The sequence below is a fragment of the Hipposideros armiger genome, unplaced genomic scaffold, assembly GCF_001890085.2.
Source record: "Hipposideros armiger isolate ML-2016 unplaced genomic scaffold, ASM189008v1 scaffold_14, whole genome shotgun sequence".
Taxonomy (NCBI): Eukaryota; Metazoa; Chordata; class Mammalia; order Chiroptera; family Hipposideridae; genus Hipposideros; species Hipposideros armiger.
The window spans coordinates 1216122-1235505 of NW_017731364.1; the positions used below are offsets into that span (position 1 = coordinate 1216122).

General features: G+C 33.2%; 1 protein-coding gene across 6 annotated transcripts in view; it reads left to right on the plus strand.

The window, feature by feature from the left end:
- ATP11B (ATPase phospholipid transporting 11B (putative)) overlaps positions 1-19384 on the plus strand; it is a 115195-nt gene that overhangs the window by 74621 nt on the left and 21190 nt on the right. For all 6 annotated transcript variants that reach the window (XM_019668165.1, XM_019668174.1, XM_019668149.1 and 3 more), the window contains 7 exons: positions 1076-1229; positions 2658-2760; positions 5416-5561; positions 6759-6818; positions 8378-8505; positions 9536-9674; positions 18907-18972. In XM_019668165.1, the coding sequence (XP_019523710.1) occupies positions 1076-1229; positions 2658-2760; positions 5416-5561; positions 6759-6818; positions 8378-8505; positions 9536-9674; positions 18907-18972 (796 nt within the window). The remainder of the gene's footprint in view (positions 1-1075; positions 1230-2657; positions 2761-5415; positions 5562-6758; positions 6819-8377; positions 8506-9535; positions 9675-18906; positions 18973-19384) is intronic.

Below are 19384 nucleotides of genomic sequence, written 5' to 3' on the forward strand. Positions count from 1 at the left end.
TATAATTAACAGTATTGTATTATATTCCTGAAAATTAAGAGAGTAGATCTTAAATGTATCACCACACACAAAAAATGGCAATTACATGAGGGGTTGGAGGTGTTAACCGCCCTTATGTGGTAATCATTTCACAATGTATATGTGTTGCACACCTGAAATTTACATGTGTTATATATCAATAATATCTCAGTAAAGCTGGAAAAAAATTAAAATGGAGGGATATTTCTCAGTAGCTGCGTGCCATCCTGTAAACCCAGGGGTAAGCTGTAGTGTATTTTTGTGGTGGATGGAGCACAATGCTGCCTTGAGTGTGGCCTTGCACAACATAGAGGAGCTTGCACCAGAAAGTATATGTATGTATTGCTTCTTTCATCGAGAAAATCTCAGGGAATGGGGAGAAACAGTTGAACAGAATAATGTGCTCAGTAACGTAATTGATATACATACTGATGCAAACTTCTTATCTCTTCCTGGCAACAAATAGTATGCCTGGCTGCCATTTATCGGACATATGAGTCATACTAGTATAGCATATGCCCACAAGGGAGGTGTTACCCATGTTCTACCATAGTAACATCTGTGTTACAGTCTATTGTAGGGGTTAATGTCAAGCAACAGTTAGGATTCCTTGATTCCTTACCTTTCTACTTACACAGATGGTGACTCTTAACTCATGAATTTTCCTGAATAATGTTGATTTCATTTAATTTTTAAAAATTAGGATTTGCTAAATGTAACTAATAATATTTTTATTTTTGGAAGGCTTTTCATACTCAAGTTTGGGAGAATATGCTCAGATTATGTGTTACAATTCACATTTTAGAAAATCTGGTTAACTCTATCTTTATATATAAATTGTAATATTGAATATCATCTGTTTTACTCATCATGTGAGTCACTCTCCATTCTGCTTAATCTTAACTGTCAGGTAATACAACTGTGTTCCCAGACATATCAGTTTTGTAATAGTAAAGTCTGTGGATGAATGGTTGTAAGACTCTTTCATTTACTAAGTAAGTGTAAATAATATGACTTAAGAGTATCTCACAGAGGATATAATTACTTTTTCTTTTAGAATTACAGAGGATCATGTGATTCAGCATGGGCTGGTGGTGGATGGGACCAGCCTATCTCTTGCACTCAGGGAGCATGAAAAACTATTTTTGGATGTTTGCAGAAATTGTTCTGCTGTATTGTGTTGTCGTATGGCACCACTGCAGAAAGCCAAGGTATGTTTGTTATAAAAAGTTTCATAAAGATATATAGATCTAAAAATATTCTTTAAGGTTAATGCCTTAATCTAGTTCCATTTGGTGGCATGCAGTATATGAATCTGTCTAGGAGCCGGTCACTTCTCATGAATTTCAACCATGTATATATTAGACCTTCGGAATTTTCAGAGTGAATATGAAGGTTTCAACTGTTCATAATAACCTGAAATGTCTGTAGTGGGTAACAGTTTGTCATTTTCCTGACACACAGATTTGAACTGAGATAACTAAGGTTTCACAAGTTAGTTACTTAACTAGTGAGGGAGCCTGTAAGCTTCAGTTCATCTGCACCCTCAGGTGGTTCTGTTGATCTCTGCTTATTCTTGTATTCTCATAAAGTGATAATTCTCTTGGTTAAAAATGGCTATTAAGTGATAGAACTTGAGTAAGAAGTTGAAAAGCCAATTAACTTGTGATAAGAAGCTATATACAGAAAATATTTAAATTACAGCTATGATTCAAGTAGAAGCCTATACAAATATTTTTGTAACTCCTGATTTATAATTTGAGATCGGAGACTGTATCCTTCACAAATATCCTTTGAAATGCACATCTAAACACTGATTGTTTCACACATAGGTCTAATAAATTAGACATTCAATTTTTTTTTTTTTGGCTTCATGAAATTTTATTACAATGTCTATATTATTATAATTCATATCCCCAGGCAATGGAGATTAAAACTGGAGACCAAACAGAGCTAATGCCTAGGTTCTTTATAAAAGTACATTCAAGAATTTCAAAGAAACATTTTTTTGATGTTATTGAATTTAATCTTGATTGCTTTTATTTATTTATTTATTTATTTATTTATTTATTTATTTATTTATTAATTATTAAGCTGAGCCATCCTGCCACCTGTTGGCAGCTCAGCGGCAGCTCAGCTCCGGCCAGGAATCAAACCACTGTTGCTCAGAGCTCAAACTCTTAAGGAAGCTCTTAACAAACTGAGCCAGTTGACCGGCCCTTCTTGATTGCTTTTAAACATTTTAAAATTTTATTACAGGAGAAAATGATTATCTTCTATATCAAATGAAAAGAATAATTTTTTGAAAGAAAAAATTTTGCCTGACAAGGTTCAATTAAGTGTAATTATTTTTTATACAATTATTAAGCTTTTTACAAGTTTAAGCTATATGTAAAGATTCTTGCTTCCCATTATAAAATCCGAGTTAATACTGTTTTGCAATATTGTTTCTGAACAACATTCCTAACATCTTAGTGGATACATCCCTCAAAAACATGAACCCCAGTGAATATTATTGTCTAAAATAAAATTAGTTTTTTCTACTTTCTACAAGAGTCATTTCAGATAAATGACTTTATATAAATATAACAAATTTGAAATTTGAATCATAAATAACTAATTAGTTGTATGTCTTTCAGGTAATAAGACTGATAAAAATCTCACCTGAGAAACCTATAACATTGGCTGTTGGCGATGGTGCTAATGATGTAAGCATGATACAAGAAGCACATGTTGGCATAGGTGATTGATTTTTTTTTTTCCTGAACTTTTAAAGTTTGTATAATAATTTGGGGACTTTGAACTTTCCTTTTGTAGACTAAAGTGCAATATCAAATACATGAATGAAAACTAAATGCAACATGATATAGTATATCCCCATCAGAAGCCTATTATAAATTGTCCAATATTTAGGATATTTTAATTCCAAATTTTCAAGGAAATTAATACCACATTAGTGAATTTTATCTTTGCCAGTTCTCCTTCATAATAAGGTAACTTTATTTTTACATGACATGTTATACCTTTTAAAGTGCTTTCACATATTATTTTATCACTTTTGAATTCTAACCTTATGATTTACATCATTGCCCTCATGGTTTTAAATTATTATTTTAGAATGTTATTATTATTTATTTGTCAATCTAAAGATTTTGCAACTCTATTTAAAGACAATTTTAGACACAAGAAATTATACCAAACTAATAGAAAAATTCAAATAATTTTATAATTTAATAACCTTTATTCTAATTTATTTGCTATTTTTGCCTAGAATTTTTATTGGATTCAGAATACTAATATTTTATTATATTATAATTATCAATAATTTCCTATTTAAACCATATTCTGACCTGTCTTCCTCAATAATTTTATTATACATATACAGAAGCAAAGAGAAAAGTATGAGTTTTTCATTAAAGGATAAATTTTTAGAGTTAGAAAAGAGTTAAGATAGTCCCTGTTCTGGCATTGTCTCTGTAATGTCCTGTGATGAGTAGTTATTGAATCTAATATTTGTAGTATATGTCTTAAATCAATTCTTTCCTCTTTAGGATAATTAACTCTTCATTTTGAAAACTAAATTTTCTTGCTAGTTTGTGTATTGTTGTTTCCCATAAATCTCCATAACAATTTAATGGTATGTTCCTATACCACATATTAAAGCATAAAAAGCTACAGTATTTATGACAATTTGATTCTACTATGGTAACAGACAAACCAATGAATAGAATAGATTTAAACATCTGGAAATTTTGTATATAATAAAGGAGATGTTTCAAATAAGTAGGGAAAATTACTTGGTAAAACTGATCAGTTATTTGGAAAAATTTGAAGTTGGATCCCTTTCCATTATTTATAACAAAACAAATTCCAGATGAATTAAAGATTTAAATAATTTTTAAAGACCATAAAAAGTAATAGAATAAAAATTTAATGAATAATCCTGTAATTTGAGGTATGGAAGGATCTTTGAAGTACAAAATCAAAGTAAGGAACTATAAAGAAAAAGATTAATATGTGTGGCAGAAGTAAATACTCCCCCAAAACAATTTTAAAGACAAAGTAGTAAAGAATATTTGCAAAATAGATGACAAAGTCTTAATAATCCTAATATGTGAGGTCTTAACAAATTAAGGAGAATAAGAAAAGCACTGTAGTAGAAATATATGGAAGGATATGAGCCATCAGATGTCACAAAAAGAGAAATCTAAAATGAAAACTAATAAAACTAAATAAAATGAATACTAAATACATGAAAAAGTATTGTCTCACTAATAATCAAAAGAATGCAGGTATAAATTGCCTATCAGGTTTACAAAAATTACAATGATTGAGAAAACCTGGAATTGGTAAAGGTATAGATTAACAAATGCTCTCTACAATGTTAAAGTGTAAATTGGTACACCCTGCATTATTATGTACAACAAAATTTTAAATGTGTGCCTACTGACCTGGCAATCATGCACCCAGAACTTCTTTTAAGAAAATAATGAATATATTGACAAGTGTGATGTTATAAACAATGTCCATATATATGGAGTGACAAAGCAGATTGCAAAACAAATAATCCTGTTTTTATACACTTGTTTATATATATATATTAAATACACACAAAATATGTAGAAGGAAAAATTCTAAAAGGTGATTGTCTTTACCTATGCACTTTGGAACACTTTGATCCTTTTATGACAAAAATAAAAAATTTTAATTTTGAAAAATAATTTTTTAAAGCTGCTTCCAGACTGAAAAAACACTTGGCAATAACTCTTTGGAACCTAAAGGATTATCATAACCTAAAAAAAAGTACTTCATATTTATCAGCTAAAACCGTGTACTGATTTCAGATGATATTGTACACTTTTATTTTTAAAAGCACACTTTGATTTATGCATGAAAGTTTTAAAACAGACATGCTCACTTTTTCTAGGTTCAAATTACTCAATTTGGATATTTTTTATGTTTGTTAGAAATAGTGAAATTAAAACTTTTATAGCATTCTCTCCATTAGAGAAAAAAATAAATCTTTTTTGTTCCATGAATGACCATTTGGTAGTCTAGTGAGATGTATAAACTACTTACTTTGTACTTATTAGTGTAAAAATTGATGTTCTTATTAGATCTTGAACTTTCAGTTTATTTTTATATTAATTGTATTTGATATTATATTCTAATTCTTTGAAAATCGATGTAACATGCCTCATATATTGTAGCTTTGTATTAATTACATATTTGATTTCAGTAGAACAACCTTTTGGGAATCTATCTGCTCTATATTAGGATATAGTGATCCTAAGTCCAGGTTCAACTGCTATAAATAATTAACATATTCGTAGGTATATAATGAAAATTATACCTACCAGTTATCAGTGAACTTGCCTTTTGTCCCCTTTGTTACAGGAATCATGGGTAAAGAAGGAAGACAAGCTGCAAGAAACAGTGACTATGCAATAGCTAGATTTAAATTCCTCTCCAAATTGCTTTTTGTTCATGGTCATTTTTATTACATTAGAATAGCTACCCTTGTACAGTATTTTTTTTATAAGGTGAGTTTCATATAGATGGTTTAGAATCAATTATTGACATAGTAATTTGAGGTTTCAATTTAAGGAATGCTATTACCATACAAATTATCCTTTAAAATATTTCTGTAAGTAAAAATAACAGTTTATGGAATATACTTTGATTATTTTGTCATAAGTCTAATGACAGAAAGCAAAGCCAAAGGTGCAGGTGATAGAATTAACTGAAAGGGACATAAGAGAACTTTACATGATAAGGAAGTTCTTTAATTTGATTATGGTGGTGATTACATGGGTATAAAAATTTGTCAAAACACATCAAAATTTACACTTGAAATTAATACGTTTTATTCTGTGCAAATTAGAACTGAATTAATTTGATCTCTTTGATGTTATTTTGTCCTGAACCAGTAATAAGTTTTAATTTAATTCATTATGATGGTTTGAAACAGAGGTACTTAGTCTTTTTTGTTCCATGAATGACCATTTGGTAGTCTAGTGAGATGTAAAAACTATTTAATATAGGGATTTTAGATGCTAAAATAAAACACATAAGATTATAAGGAAACTAATTATGTTGAAGTACTGTTCTGTCTTGACCATTTGGAGGAAGGTGGGTTCTGTGGAACTCACCTTAAGTGCCCCTGAGTACCAAGACATTTAATACACCAGTGTCCTATACTGTATATATACCTATAATTAAGTAATAGCTGCAAGCCAGTGAAAGAACATAGGTTGTTTACTTATTTCTAATAAAAGATGATGGCAGTTTTCTCTAGCTTATTATTGTAGCTTTTGCTGGGACATAAGTGTATTGAAATGGAAAGATGTTTGATAGTTCCATTTATTGTTTTAAATATTTTGGCGTTTTAAAGCTATTACGACCCTAAAGTGTAAGTAACCTTACTTATTGTACAATATATGAAAAGGATTGAATAATAGTTGGAAGATATAAATTCAAAATTATGGTATTGCTCAGCAGTGACAGGAGTCAGTGGTGTTTTATTCTGACATTTGCAGTGCTGCTTAGAATACTTTTAGACCTTTTTTAATAAAATGGGAATCCTGTTTTCTTATTTTTATATGGACAAGTTCTTATGGGCAGATCTGCTTTCCATACCAACTGAGATTGTGTTTCTAGATTCTTTAATAATCATTTTTAGAAATTTTCTCTTTTAGGCCTAAATATTTTAATTATCTCTATTTAATTTTGTTTTTCAGAATGTGTGCTTTATCACACCCCAATTTTTATATCAGTTCTACTGTTTGTTTTCTCAGCAAGTAAGTAAATAGAAGCTTTTGTTTTATCCTTTTAGACTAAAGTATGTGTGTTCAGTCTTTGATAGATACTCAGACAGACTTTTTACATTTTTCCTAGTTCTAATAACTAGATAAAACTTTTCTAATTAGTGTATTTAATCAGTATAACAAAATATTTATTTATTCTAATTTTCAGTTTAGAGTGTTAATACCAAAGTGTATTTTATTTCTGGATGTTTTATTTTAAAAAATAGAAATGTTAACTCTTAAGAGCTTAAGAGAGAATTTTGGTAACTTTTCAATTTATGTGTAATGTTTTTGTAAAATCCAAATCAGACCAGATAACTATTGGGGAATTACGTCTTTTTTTTTTTCTACTTATAGAATTTTTTTAGATTTGGAAGGAACCTTAGTGACTGAGTTCAGAGATGAGGTTTCATCTCAAACGCTAACTCTAAATAATTGATAGAGGCCACCAAGAGTACTATATTAAAAAAGGTTTTGAAGCTAAAGGCTCAGAGGGAAAACCCTGTAATTGGTTAACAATAGCTGTAATGAGCACATGGTGATGGGTCTTTGATTATACACATGTCACTATTTACCATTCTACTCTGTCTTACTTTATAGAAAAGGAAATTGAAATACACAGAGATTAACTAACTTGCCCAAGATCACGCAGCTAAGTTAATAACTAAACCATACTTGGACCTACTGCTTTTGACTAATTGAGCACCCTCTTCACATATCACAGTATATATCTCTAATTGGTCAAGACATTTGTTCGAATTTATTAAAATAACAAGAGCTTAATTATCTTAGATTTTTTTCATAACTTTTTTTATCCTTAATCACTGTTTTCTCCTCTGTGTAAATCTGTAACTCTAAATTCCAAATATCTGCTTAGACATTGATTGCAATAACACTGTTTGCTTATTTGAATGAAATAAAGAATGCTATAAGAGCATATGACAAAGAGAACTAACCTAATTTGATTAGGTTTTCAGGGAGTTTACAGTATAATTAGAGAGACAGTATTAATAACGATAAAAACAATATGTGAAACATAGGCAAAGTGCTAAGCAATTAGTACCAACGGTAGCACTTACAACTGTTTAGAAGAAGAAGCTATCATCAAGGACTTGAGCCAATGTTTAAAGTTGAATGCATCATGCCTTAAAGAAAGTGTGGGCCTTAGATGGGAAGACAAAGCCATGAAAGCAAAACTATATGTGTAGCATATCAAGGGAATAGTAAGAAACCTAGGATGCATGTAAGAGAATTGTGTAAAATTACATCATAGTGACCAAATTGTGGAGAATCTTGAAGTGTAGATCCAGTTCACTATAATTCCAGAATTATTTGACATAAAATATTCCAAGTCTCACAAAGAATATAAATCTGTGAACGTTATGTCTAAGTTTATATAAGAAATTATAATTATTAAAATGAATTTTTGTATAAATTGAAAAAGCTATATGATTTTTATGCTTAGTTTTGATATGCTTTGTTTTTATATGCATAAGTATAACACTAATACATAGTTTAGAATCTGAAAATTTCTATCAATTTCTTTTTTCTAGACACTGTATGACAGCGTGTACCTGACTTTGTATAATATTTGTTTTACTTCCCTACCTGTTCTGATATATAGTCTACTAGAACAGCATGTAGACCCTCATGTATTACACAATAAGCCCACTCTCTATCGGTAAGTATTTTTCAGTATTAAATGTCCATAACATTTCTGATTCCCAGTAGTATATTACATAGTTATCAATTTTTAAAAGTACTTTAAAAACTAGCAAATATATTAGGTGGTATTAGGTGGTATATTAGTGGTTAATTTACTAAAGAAAATGCTTTAGTTGTCGTATGGTTTATAATTGCTGAACATAATAATTTTTCCAGTGTTTTTAGGAATGAACACTTTCATCCTAGTAATGCATTGAGCAATTGTGTAATTTGCACTTACACGTATACTCTATTACTTACAATAATATTCTATTTCATGTGCACAAAAGAAGTTATTCAGTAATTGGTTGTCTCTAGAGTTCCTAAAAAATTAGTGCATGTCTTAGCATTGCTAAATTTATGAGTAGTAATCAATGCACAATGTAGAGTTGAGGACCTTAATTTCTGTCCCAGATCCCCTGGGTTATTCTTGCTACACCAGAACCAAGGAGTCACAGATGTAGAACTATTCCTCAGAACCAGCTTATGGTTTCCACATTAGTCTGACCTCCTAGAGTTATTCAGTTATCCAGAAATGGCAGTAACTTCCCTTGATTTCCCTAGGACATCTAGGACTGGGCTTGACTCTCAATTGGCAAAGACTGTTCTCATAATTAGCTATACTGATGGACATGAAGTCAATTGGGAGTCTCAGTACTGAACCTGACTCAAGTGACTGCACTAAAAAGAAACAGTCATGGCAGAGGAACTAAATGTTTACAACAGATATAATACAGATAAATCAACTTTTCACAATTAAACTGAAGTATTCTGCCTATGTCATATTTCTTTATGAAATGAGAAAATGTATTTGAATATAAGCTACTACACAGGGGTATGAAACTACAAGCAGTGGTTTGTAAATTTGGGTTTATTCTGTCTACAGATATTTTCAAACAATTTTAAAGATCCATCTTGTTTTTTAATTATCAAATTGTAATAATTATTTACTAGGTAAATATGAGTCTTAATGTGTTCCTTTTTCTTTTTTCTTTTTAAATTTACAGAGATATTAGTAAAAACCGTCAACTAAGCATTAAAACTTTTCTTTATTGGACCATCCTTGGTTTCAGTCATGCCTTTATTTTCTTTTTTGGATCCTATTTTCTAATCGGGAAAGATATATCTCTGCTTGGAAATGGTCAGGTAAAATACATAGTTTTTTTTTTAAAGTTTGTTAATTTGATTTCGCTTGGTTTTTGGTAACTTTCTGTCATAAAAAAAATTCAATTTAAATTGTAAAAATGCAGATATTAAATTAAAATGCAATTATAAAAAGGTTTTAACTTTTTTACTTAATAAAATTTCATATAAATTAAAATTAAAACAAAAAGGCAATACAGTGTAATCTTAATATGAAATTCGAGTTACTAGGCAATTTTGCTATTCAAAATGTATTATACAAGTGAATATGTTCATGCCCCTGCATGCAGTTTACTTCAGGGTTGTGTTTTAATAATAGCCTCTGTTTATTTAGTGCTTACTGTTGTGCTAAGTGCTTTACATGCCCCATCTCCACTAATCCCCACAGTAATCCTGCTGGAGAGGTATTATGACCCACAGTTTTCAGATGAGAAATGAGGACTTAGTGTTTAGTTTTTTGCTTTTAATTGCATGAATTTTTTTTTTGGTTTGCTTAGCAAGTGCTACCATACCCTTCAGTGCACACTAGCAATGCTGTTTGCTATTTAGAATGGCCACTTTTCTGAAATGTGAAATTGGAAAAGAGTGCCCCACAGTATGTTGTTACTGTGTCCCAAATGGAGTGCTCATGTTGATAGATTCTTGGCAGAACTAGGCCTCTCTTTCTAGGCTTAGCTAGATGGGTTAGGATGTGACAGCAGTGGTGCTATGGTGGACTGGAAATGCTTGTCACCTTTAGTTTCCCTTTTCCATTGGCAGTACTTAAGTTTTGCAAAATATATTTGGAGACACAGAGATACAAGAATTGCAAGAAAGAGAATATTATGTTTTATCTGTTCAACAAACATTTATTGAGGACCAACCATTCTTAAGAAATACAGTACTGGGCTCTGGATATATGAGAGTAACTAACAGTCATGGAGCTTAGAGTCTTGTGAGGGATACAAAAAAAAACAAGCAAAATAATAACAAAATGTGTAAGTGCAATGAAGAAAATGGGTTTCAATTGTAGAGAGGCTTAAGTTATGCAAATCCCTTTAGGATGTAGAGTAGGAACACACATATTACTGCCACTTCACTTTTGAGGACACGTTTAGCCTGATTTGGACAAAAAAATGAATCTAGCTTGTGTAGCATAAAGGTTATAGCACTTTTCAAATAATAACTGCCTTTTATTGAGTTTTTTCTCTGTGCCAGGTGCATTACATATATTAGCTTATTAAATCGTAATAACCTTGTGTGAAGAAAATATTATCTATTACTTTTGTGTATTAGACAATTAACCTCATACAGGTTACGAAACTTGCCTCAGGTAAATTACAAGTAAATTACAAGAGTAGAATTGAAACTCAGATCTGTATGACTTCAAAGCCTGTGTGTTTAACCACTATTTAAATTCCTTTGAATAAAGTGTTAGCCTGGTGTCCTTCTATACAGTATTGCCACCCACCTGTGCAAAGGACCATCAAACATATAGGTATAGAGTATGCTCATTTCCACCTGCAATATTGGGGTGAAAACTGGACAGAATGAACAGAGGAAAAGAGTTAAGAAGGAAGATGTCACTGGATGAAAAGGAAATTAAAAAGATCTTTTATTGATACTTATTATATTTTTTTATTTTAAAAGTAATATATGCCCATTCTGATAAAATTAAAATATACAGGAAAAAATATAAAGAAAGCGAATCACTTGTCCTTCTACCCACATATAATTCTATCATTTTAACATATTTCCTTCCATCCTTTTTTATTTTTTGCTATTTGTCATTAACCTCATAATTTATTACCCCTTATTTCTCAATTATAATCTTATTATAATTATCCTCTTACAGCCTAAGTGATTTTACATGTTATTAAAAGTGCTTCAAAAACATTTTTCACAGCTGCATAATATCCTATTAGATGTCATACTTATTTAAGTATTCCCTTAATTTGAGAATTTATATTTGTTTTGAATTTTCAGTGACTTTTTTTTTTTTTCATGCGGGAGTTGAACCGGCAGCCTTGCTGTTAAGAGCGCACGCTCTAGCCACTGAGCCATCCAGGCGGCAGCTCAGTTCAAGGTGCTGAGTTCAGTCTTAGTTGTGGGTGGACATAGCCCACCATTGAACAGGCAATCTTGTCATTAGGAGCACGTGCTCTCACCAGCTGAGCCATCCTGCCACTCAGCTCAGCTCAGGTGCAGCTCAGGCGAAGCTCACTGGCCCATGTGGGAATCGAACCGGCGGCCCTGTTCCTCAGAGCTTGCACTCTTAAGCAAACTCTTAACCAACTGAGCCACTTAGCCGGCCCTTCAGTGACTTTTTAAAATTAAATCCTGAGCATGCTGTAAGATAAAATCTTAATGAAGAGTACATTGTTGGCCTTTAGTATGACAGGTTTTTGGTTTTTTTCTCTTTACCATCTATTACTTATTGGTTTGTTTGGTTTTTTTTTAACTCTAATGATTGAAAATCATTAACTTCTTTCCCCTTTTAGCCTACCAGATCTACCACTCAGATACATACTGCTGGAAATTAGTCCACCACTCCCTGCCACCAATACTAGGTATAGTGGAAAACAAACGCACATTGGAATCAGTCAAATTGGATTCACATCCTGGCACCTAAAGTTATCACTTTAGTGATTTGAGATGAGTTAGTTCATCTGTCCCAGGCTCAGTTTCCTCACTTGCAAAATTAGGAGCATAATGCCTACCTTATAGATTTGCTGTAAGGATTAAATGACATGGAGAGCATCAGGGATAGTAGCTAGCATATAGAAGTACTTACTAAGCCTTGGCAGTATTCGTTATTCGTTGTTATCTTTATTATGAAATCATTATATTGAAGACCCTGTCTTATCCAATCCCACCTGATCTTCTCCCAGAAACTCTCTCCTCTTTAACTGTGTTAAGTTAATCTGTCCTTGCTGGCTCTCTGAGAACATGCTGTGCCCGATTCTGATGCCATTCCTACGTTCCCTCTAGAGTGCTCTTGCCTCCTTTTCCCAGAAATCTCTCTTACAACCATCTATTCTTCAGGGTTGAGCCTGCAACCCCATCTTTTTTCTCCAGCTCTTCTTATGTCTCCCAGACTGAAAATCTTTTCAGACATCTAGTCCATGACCCATTGTTCAGCGCTTGAATGCTTCCTACTTTCCAATAATTGTTCTTGTATGTCCAAGAAATCTACAAATAATTGAGGGCCTGGAGTAGAAAACATTATTAGTGGGAAGTACTAGGAAGAGGAGTGGCTGGAGGTAAAGATAAAGTCAGTGAAAACAAGTGATCCTGAGAGAGAAGCAGGAGGAAAAAGTTGCAGTAGATCCTCTGTCGTGAGTGTCTTTAGTTGCACTGTTGAGCTGCCTCGATGTCCTGAATCGATTCAAAATGTTTACCTTTCATGGTCATTTTGACTTGGAGGAAGAGCCAGAAGTTGCAAAGTGCCAGGTCTGGTGAATAAGCTGGATGAGGACACACCATAATGTTTTTATTGGACAGAAATTGCTGTACCAGAAGCGTTGTGTGACATGGAGCTTTTTTGTCGTAATCAAAAACTACAGTGAATACTGCTGCCGAGTGCCAACCAACAGAAAGGCAGGGATCTTCAATACAGGAAGCGGCATGTGGAACCTTAGTAACAGTGTGTGACAAATTTCACATTGTTTGGTGCTGTCAGTGGGGTGTGAGCTATGGTTGAGAGAAGGTGTGTTTTTTAAAGTGTGCCGTAAATCATCCTCCATCATGACAACGCTCCATGTCACACATCGCTTCTGGTATACAACAATTTCTGTCAAATAAAAACATTACGGTGTGTCCTCGTCCACTGGATCTGGCACTGTGCAACTTCTGGTTCTTCCCCAAAGTCAAAATGAATCAGGACATCAGGGCAGCCACAACAGCACAACTAAAGACACTCACGCAAGAGGACTTCCAGAACTGCTTCAGGAAGTGGCAGAAGGATGGGAAAAGTGTGTTCCAAACGAGGGGGAGTATGTTGAAGGGGATTAATGGCAACGTGTCTTTTACTGTAATACATTTATTTAAACATTCACTGTATTGTTTGATTGCACCTTGAATATTAGAAGTGTGAAAACATTATAAGAAATGAAGAAAGGAGGAAGTTGTACTCATACGGTGAGAGTAGAGAACTAGGGTGATGTAGGGAAGAAACTATTTAGAGAATATCCTGCTTCCCATTGCTTTAGCTGGAGGCTTCGGAAGAAAAAGAAGACAAAGAAAAAAGGATCCTTTGCTAACTCAGGAACTTAGATGCTAATATCTATTCCACTCAGTGGTCTGATATGAAAATTACAAACTAGATAACTTCTTTGTAAAATGAGATCTGCCCAAATGAGGATTTTCAATAATTTCTTTGTTCATTTTATTTTTGTCATACTGAAGTATACAGGAACTCAAAAGAAAATGTCTACCATTAATGATTTTTTTTTCTCTTTATGGAATTATACCAGATTTGAAAAACTAAAATAATTGAAATTCAAAAAATATAAGTTTGGGAGAAAAAGGGAAAAGCTATTAGAGTATTTTAATTCCAATTAAACTTTTCCAGTATAGATGTTGGAATTGTCAGATCCTCAGTACCATTCTAAAATACATATTTACACTATCATACCACATTAAAAATTAAATGAGAAAGGATTAAGGAAGAAAAAGTAATTCTTCACTCCTTCATCAAGCCTTCATCAAACTATCATTTGCCAGATTAGTTGGAAGGAAATAATTAGCAACACAAAGTAGACTGAGGAGATGAAATTTCAGGTTGTAATTTTGAGGGAAACAAAATTAAACCTTTCTGTAGTGCTTACTACTATTTTTTTCTTGAAATTTTAATTTTTCACCTTATTTCCTGTCCTTAATTAATTTCTCTTTCACACTGTACATGTCATCAACTGTTGAAATCTAACCATCAAATGGTAAGATCTCTGTTAGGACTACAAATATACTATTTTGTATCTGTATTCCACAGAGATTGCAGAATCCTTTATTTCAGTTCAAATAATTTAGCCACTATAATTACCAATCAGGTCATTCAAGAACACACATGCAATTTAATTCCTATAGGTAGGTACAGATTTCTTTTAATAAAAGATTATATGATTAAATATCTTGGATTGTCTCATTTATTATAGAATTTTCCTATGTATTCACTTATTCATGAGACAAATATTTAAACACTAATAATATTCCAGGCAATTAATAGAACATGAGATATAGTATACATTAGATGATAACAGAAAAAATATACTTTGCTTCTTATGATGTCATCCAACAATTTGTCAAATGTTTAAAATCTGTAATAAAGACAGTTTGTACTGTGAACTGAACAATTGATTAATTCTAGGTAAGGCAGTTCTTTTATAGATCAGTATACAGTTAAGTTAAACCTGGTACAGAAAAAGTTTTCATCTTTTGTTTATTCTTAAAGCTCTTATCTAACCTAGGACTTTACCCCTGCAATTATCCTCTCTCTTGCCTTCACTATCAATCTGTCATCCTCTGTTGGATCAAACAGATCATCATGCAAACATGCTCTAATATCTCCCATCTTCTAATAAAAACCACAGTTCCTTGACCCATAAACTGCTCTGGTTACATTTTTCTGTGTGTCTTTAGAGCAGAATTTGAAGTTATCTTTTTTCGTTTTTCTACTTCCTGGTCTCTTCTCCCTTGAACCTGCTCCTATGGGGCGTCCCCCCTGCCTCCTGCCCCCAGCACTGTCACGAAAACCATTTTCTTTACCATCCCAGCCACCTCTGCATTGCTAAATTCAAGAGCATGTTTCAGTCCTAGAACTTTACCATCGGGCACAATTTATGAAGCCTTCCTTCCGCCTGCCCCATTATCTTTTAGCTTCTGTGATTTTGGTTTCCTTACGGAGTTTTCTTTTCAGTCTTCTCTTTCTACCCTCAGAATCAGGGTTTCTCAACCTCTGCACTAATGACATTTTGAACCAGATAATTTTGTTGTGGGGGCTCATCCTATGAATTATAGAATGTTTAGCAGTATGCCTAGCCTCTCCCTACTAAATACCAGTAGCACACACGCATGCATCCCCCAGGTATGACAACCAAAAATATCTTTAGATGCAGTCAAATGTCCCCTGAGAGGCAAAATCACCCACTTTTAAAACCACATTAAATGGAGAAGTGGCCTAGGGCTCAGTGCTGTGCCATCTTCTTTGTATGTATACAGGGTGAACTCATCCTTATGGTTTAAATACTGCTTATGTGCTGAAAACTCCCAAATTTACATCTCTGCCAATCAGTTCAGATTCAAATAAACTAACTTCAACAAATCCCCTAGGAATCTCACAATTAATATAGCTTAACAGAATTTTTTTTATGTCTTCTGCAAACCCATTTTCCTTCTGGCTCTCCCTATATTAATAAATGGAACCACCTTTTACCCAACTGCTCAGACAAAAGTCTAGGAATCATCTTTGATTTCACTTCTCTCAAATGCAGTCATGTTGGTTCTCATGTTGCGCATATCCTGAATGTTTGCACTTCCTCCTCCTGCACAAATTTTCAGATCACTGCCATCTCCTTCTGGATCATAACCACTGCCTCCTTCCTGCGCCTGCTTTTCTGTTCCTCCCCTTCTGACTGTCTGTTCTCCATATAGCAGCCCACGTGATCTTTTAGAAAATGAAAATATCGTCTATCTAGTGATCTGCTCAAAATCACCTAGTGGCTTCTTAGCACAGTATGAGCCACACTGATTTTCTTGTTACTTGAACAGACAACTTGTTCCTGCCTTAGGACCTCTGCACTTGCTGTTTCTCCGTTTGGATGCTTTCTCTCAAATGGTCATATGACTGACTCCCTTCCTCATTCAGGGACGCTGAGACATCACTGGCTCAAGTAGGCCTTTCTAGCCCACTCCCATTAAGTGCCGTCTCCCTTACCTGGCATCACTTCCTGACCCCTTCCTCAATGTTTACTTTTCTTCATAGCACTAATCTCTACCTGAGAGTATATATTTTTAGGTTTATTTGCGTATCTGTCCCCACTCTGTGTAAGCTCCATGAGGTCAGCAATTTGACCTTATCACTGCTTTATCCCCAAGGCCTGGAATGGTATTTGGCATGTAATAGATGCTCATTGACTGTTTGTTGAGTACACAAATGAATAATGAATGATCTTTATTAATTTGGAATACAAGTTGGGCTTTATTAAATAATTAGGTAACAAATTCAGTTAGAATAAGTTATCCAGAAAACAGGCAGATAGTGATACAAAGTGTTTGGAGCAGCTGTCTCTTCTGAGCAGGGACAGTGAGATTTAGTAGAGTCTAAACTGGACACATTTTGGCAGACTCTCTGTAAGGGACAAAAAAACAACTATAAATGCAAACTTAAGTGTACATGAAAATAACTGTGAGTGACCTAAATAGGTCCCACTTAACCAACTCATTTTCTCTTTAGCCGGATCCCCAAAATGCCCTCTGCCACTACTTCATCACTAGCTCAGTGGAAGTCAGAATGAAAAGAAACAGCAATCTTAACTAATTGATTGCAGGGGAAAAGAAAGACCATGTAAATATGTTTCTACAGCTCCCCCCAGGGCCTTGAATGCAAAAGGGAGCCCTGAACCCTCCTCTACTTCTAAGATAGACAACCATGCAGCTGGTCCCAGTCTGGGTCCAGTAAAAGCAGACACTGAGGGATAGACATGCCGTCGTTACCATTTCTAGGCGTAGGTTCCCTGGCTGCATTCAAGATCTGTGCCCATAGCCCTGAAAGAGGAGACTGGCACTTCTCCCAGAGCTTAGTTAAGTGATTGTATAAACTACTCACTATAGTGCTTTTAGATGCATAAAATAAAATACATAAGATTACAAGGAAACTAATTATGTGAAGTACTGTTCTGTCACTTAACCATTTGGGGGATAGTGGGTTCTGTGGAACTCATGTTAAAAGCCCCTGAATACCAAGACATTTAATACACTAGAGAGTCCTATTCTGCATATATATTAATACCTATAATTAAGTAATAGCTGCAAGCCAATGAAAGAACACAGATAGTTTACTTATTGCTAATAAATGATGATGGCACTTTTTTCCTAGCTTATTATTATATTGGGTTGTTGGAAAAGTCATAACGTATTTTTTCTGTTTTTTGTTGCAAAAATGCATCATCATGACTTTTCTGACAACCCAATAGCATTTGCTGGGACGTAAGAGTATTGAAATGGAAAGATGTTTGATAGTTAAGTGAAAGCCACTGATTTTCAATATTTACAGGTCTTTTCTAGAGATGATAAAAGCAGGAAAATAAGGGGTTCAATATGACTTTTCCATTCTTTTCCTATTAACAAACTCCCCAAATACCCTCAAATAAAGGAATCTTAATTGATTTTTTATTGTTGATAACTTATTTATATATACCAGGCACCCTGTCCTTTTTGCATACCCCAACTCTTATAAAAACCTATTAAGATTTTCCCCCATTTTACACATGAAAAATGTGAGCTACACAGAGGTTAAATAATAATTTGTCAAGTAAATGCTAATTGTTAGATATCTGTAATAATAAAACAGCCTTTTAATTAATTTTTTAAGCCAATGGTAAAGACTATGACTACTTTATAAACTAAATTAACATAAACTTCTTCTGGTTGTGTTCTTATTTGTGGAACTTAAATACTGACATTCTTTGGGGATTCTGCATTTTTAATAAACCGTGTAAGTTTTTGCCATAAAGCCCAGGGGAATGCTTTCTGACTGACATTAACGCATTTTTACAAGGAATCCTTTGGCCATTATCTTTCCTTTCAGGTATTGGTTTTGTGTATAATTTATTTTTTCCTGCTCTGCCTATGCTGTGTCCAGAAATACAGTGGCAAGTTATCAGCTATAACTTTGGGTTGGACTATTCCAACCCAAATAATGGTCATTGAACAGGGTTTGTTTTGTTTAAGATTTTTACTTTGTGACAGGAATAAAGCAGTTACTGTATCATTCTAACTAAAAACAGTCTGTCACACAATTCTAAACTCATCTTTGGGTTTCCAGTCTGATAATGTTATGCAAAGGATCATTTTACAGAATAATGCTTATGGTATTTTTTCTCATACTCCTTTAACTTTACTAAGCTAGTCACAGACTTCAAATGAAATTGGCTTAAATAATGCAAGTGATTTTTTAAATAATGAAGTTACTTTTTGCCTTACATCTGATTTAGCATCATGGTAACACAGAAGGCAATAATTGTTTATTCTTTTTGTTTAGATGTTTGGAAACTGGACATTTGGCACCTTGGTCTTCACAGTCATGGTTATTACAGTCACAGTAAAGGTATGGTACCGAAATTAGACACATGGACACATTTTGTGTCTGTATAATTCATAAACTTCATTTTTTTAGCCATAGATAGATATTTTTCTCTTTTCCTTTTTTAGTCATGAATAATTTCACTGATTGCTATTTAGTAATTTATTTTTGTTTTTGTTAAAAGTCTTTTTTAAGTTCAGCATGTTGGAAAGTCTCTGCTGATTTTTATGGTCAAATAAAGGTTAACCCCACAATACTTACCTCTGAAATTTTGATTCTGTGTATATAATGCAAGATAAAACAATTGTTTTAGGCAATAGAGTTGAGAATAAAGTACTCATGAAATTTCAGTGCTGCTTCCTCATAGAAGAAAAATATTATAAACTTGAAATTGTTCAATTTCATACTAGGAGCTTTGCATTAATTTTTATCTTCT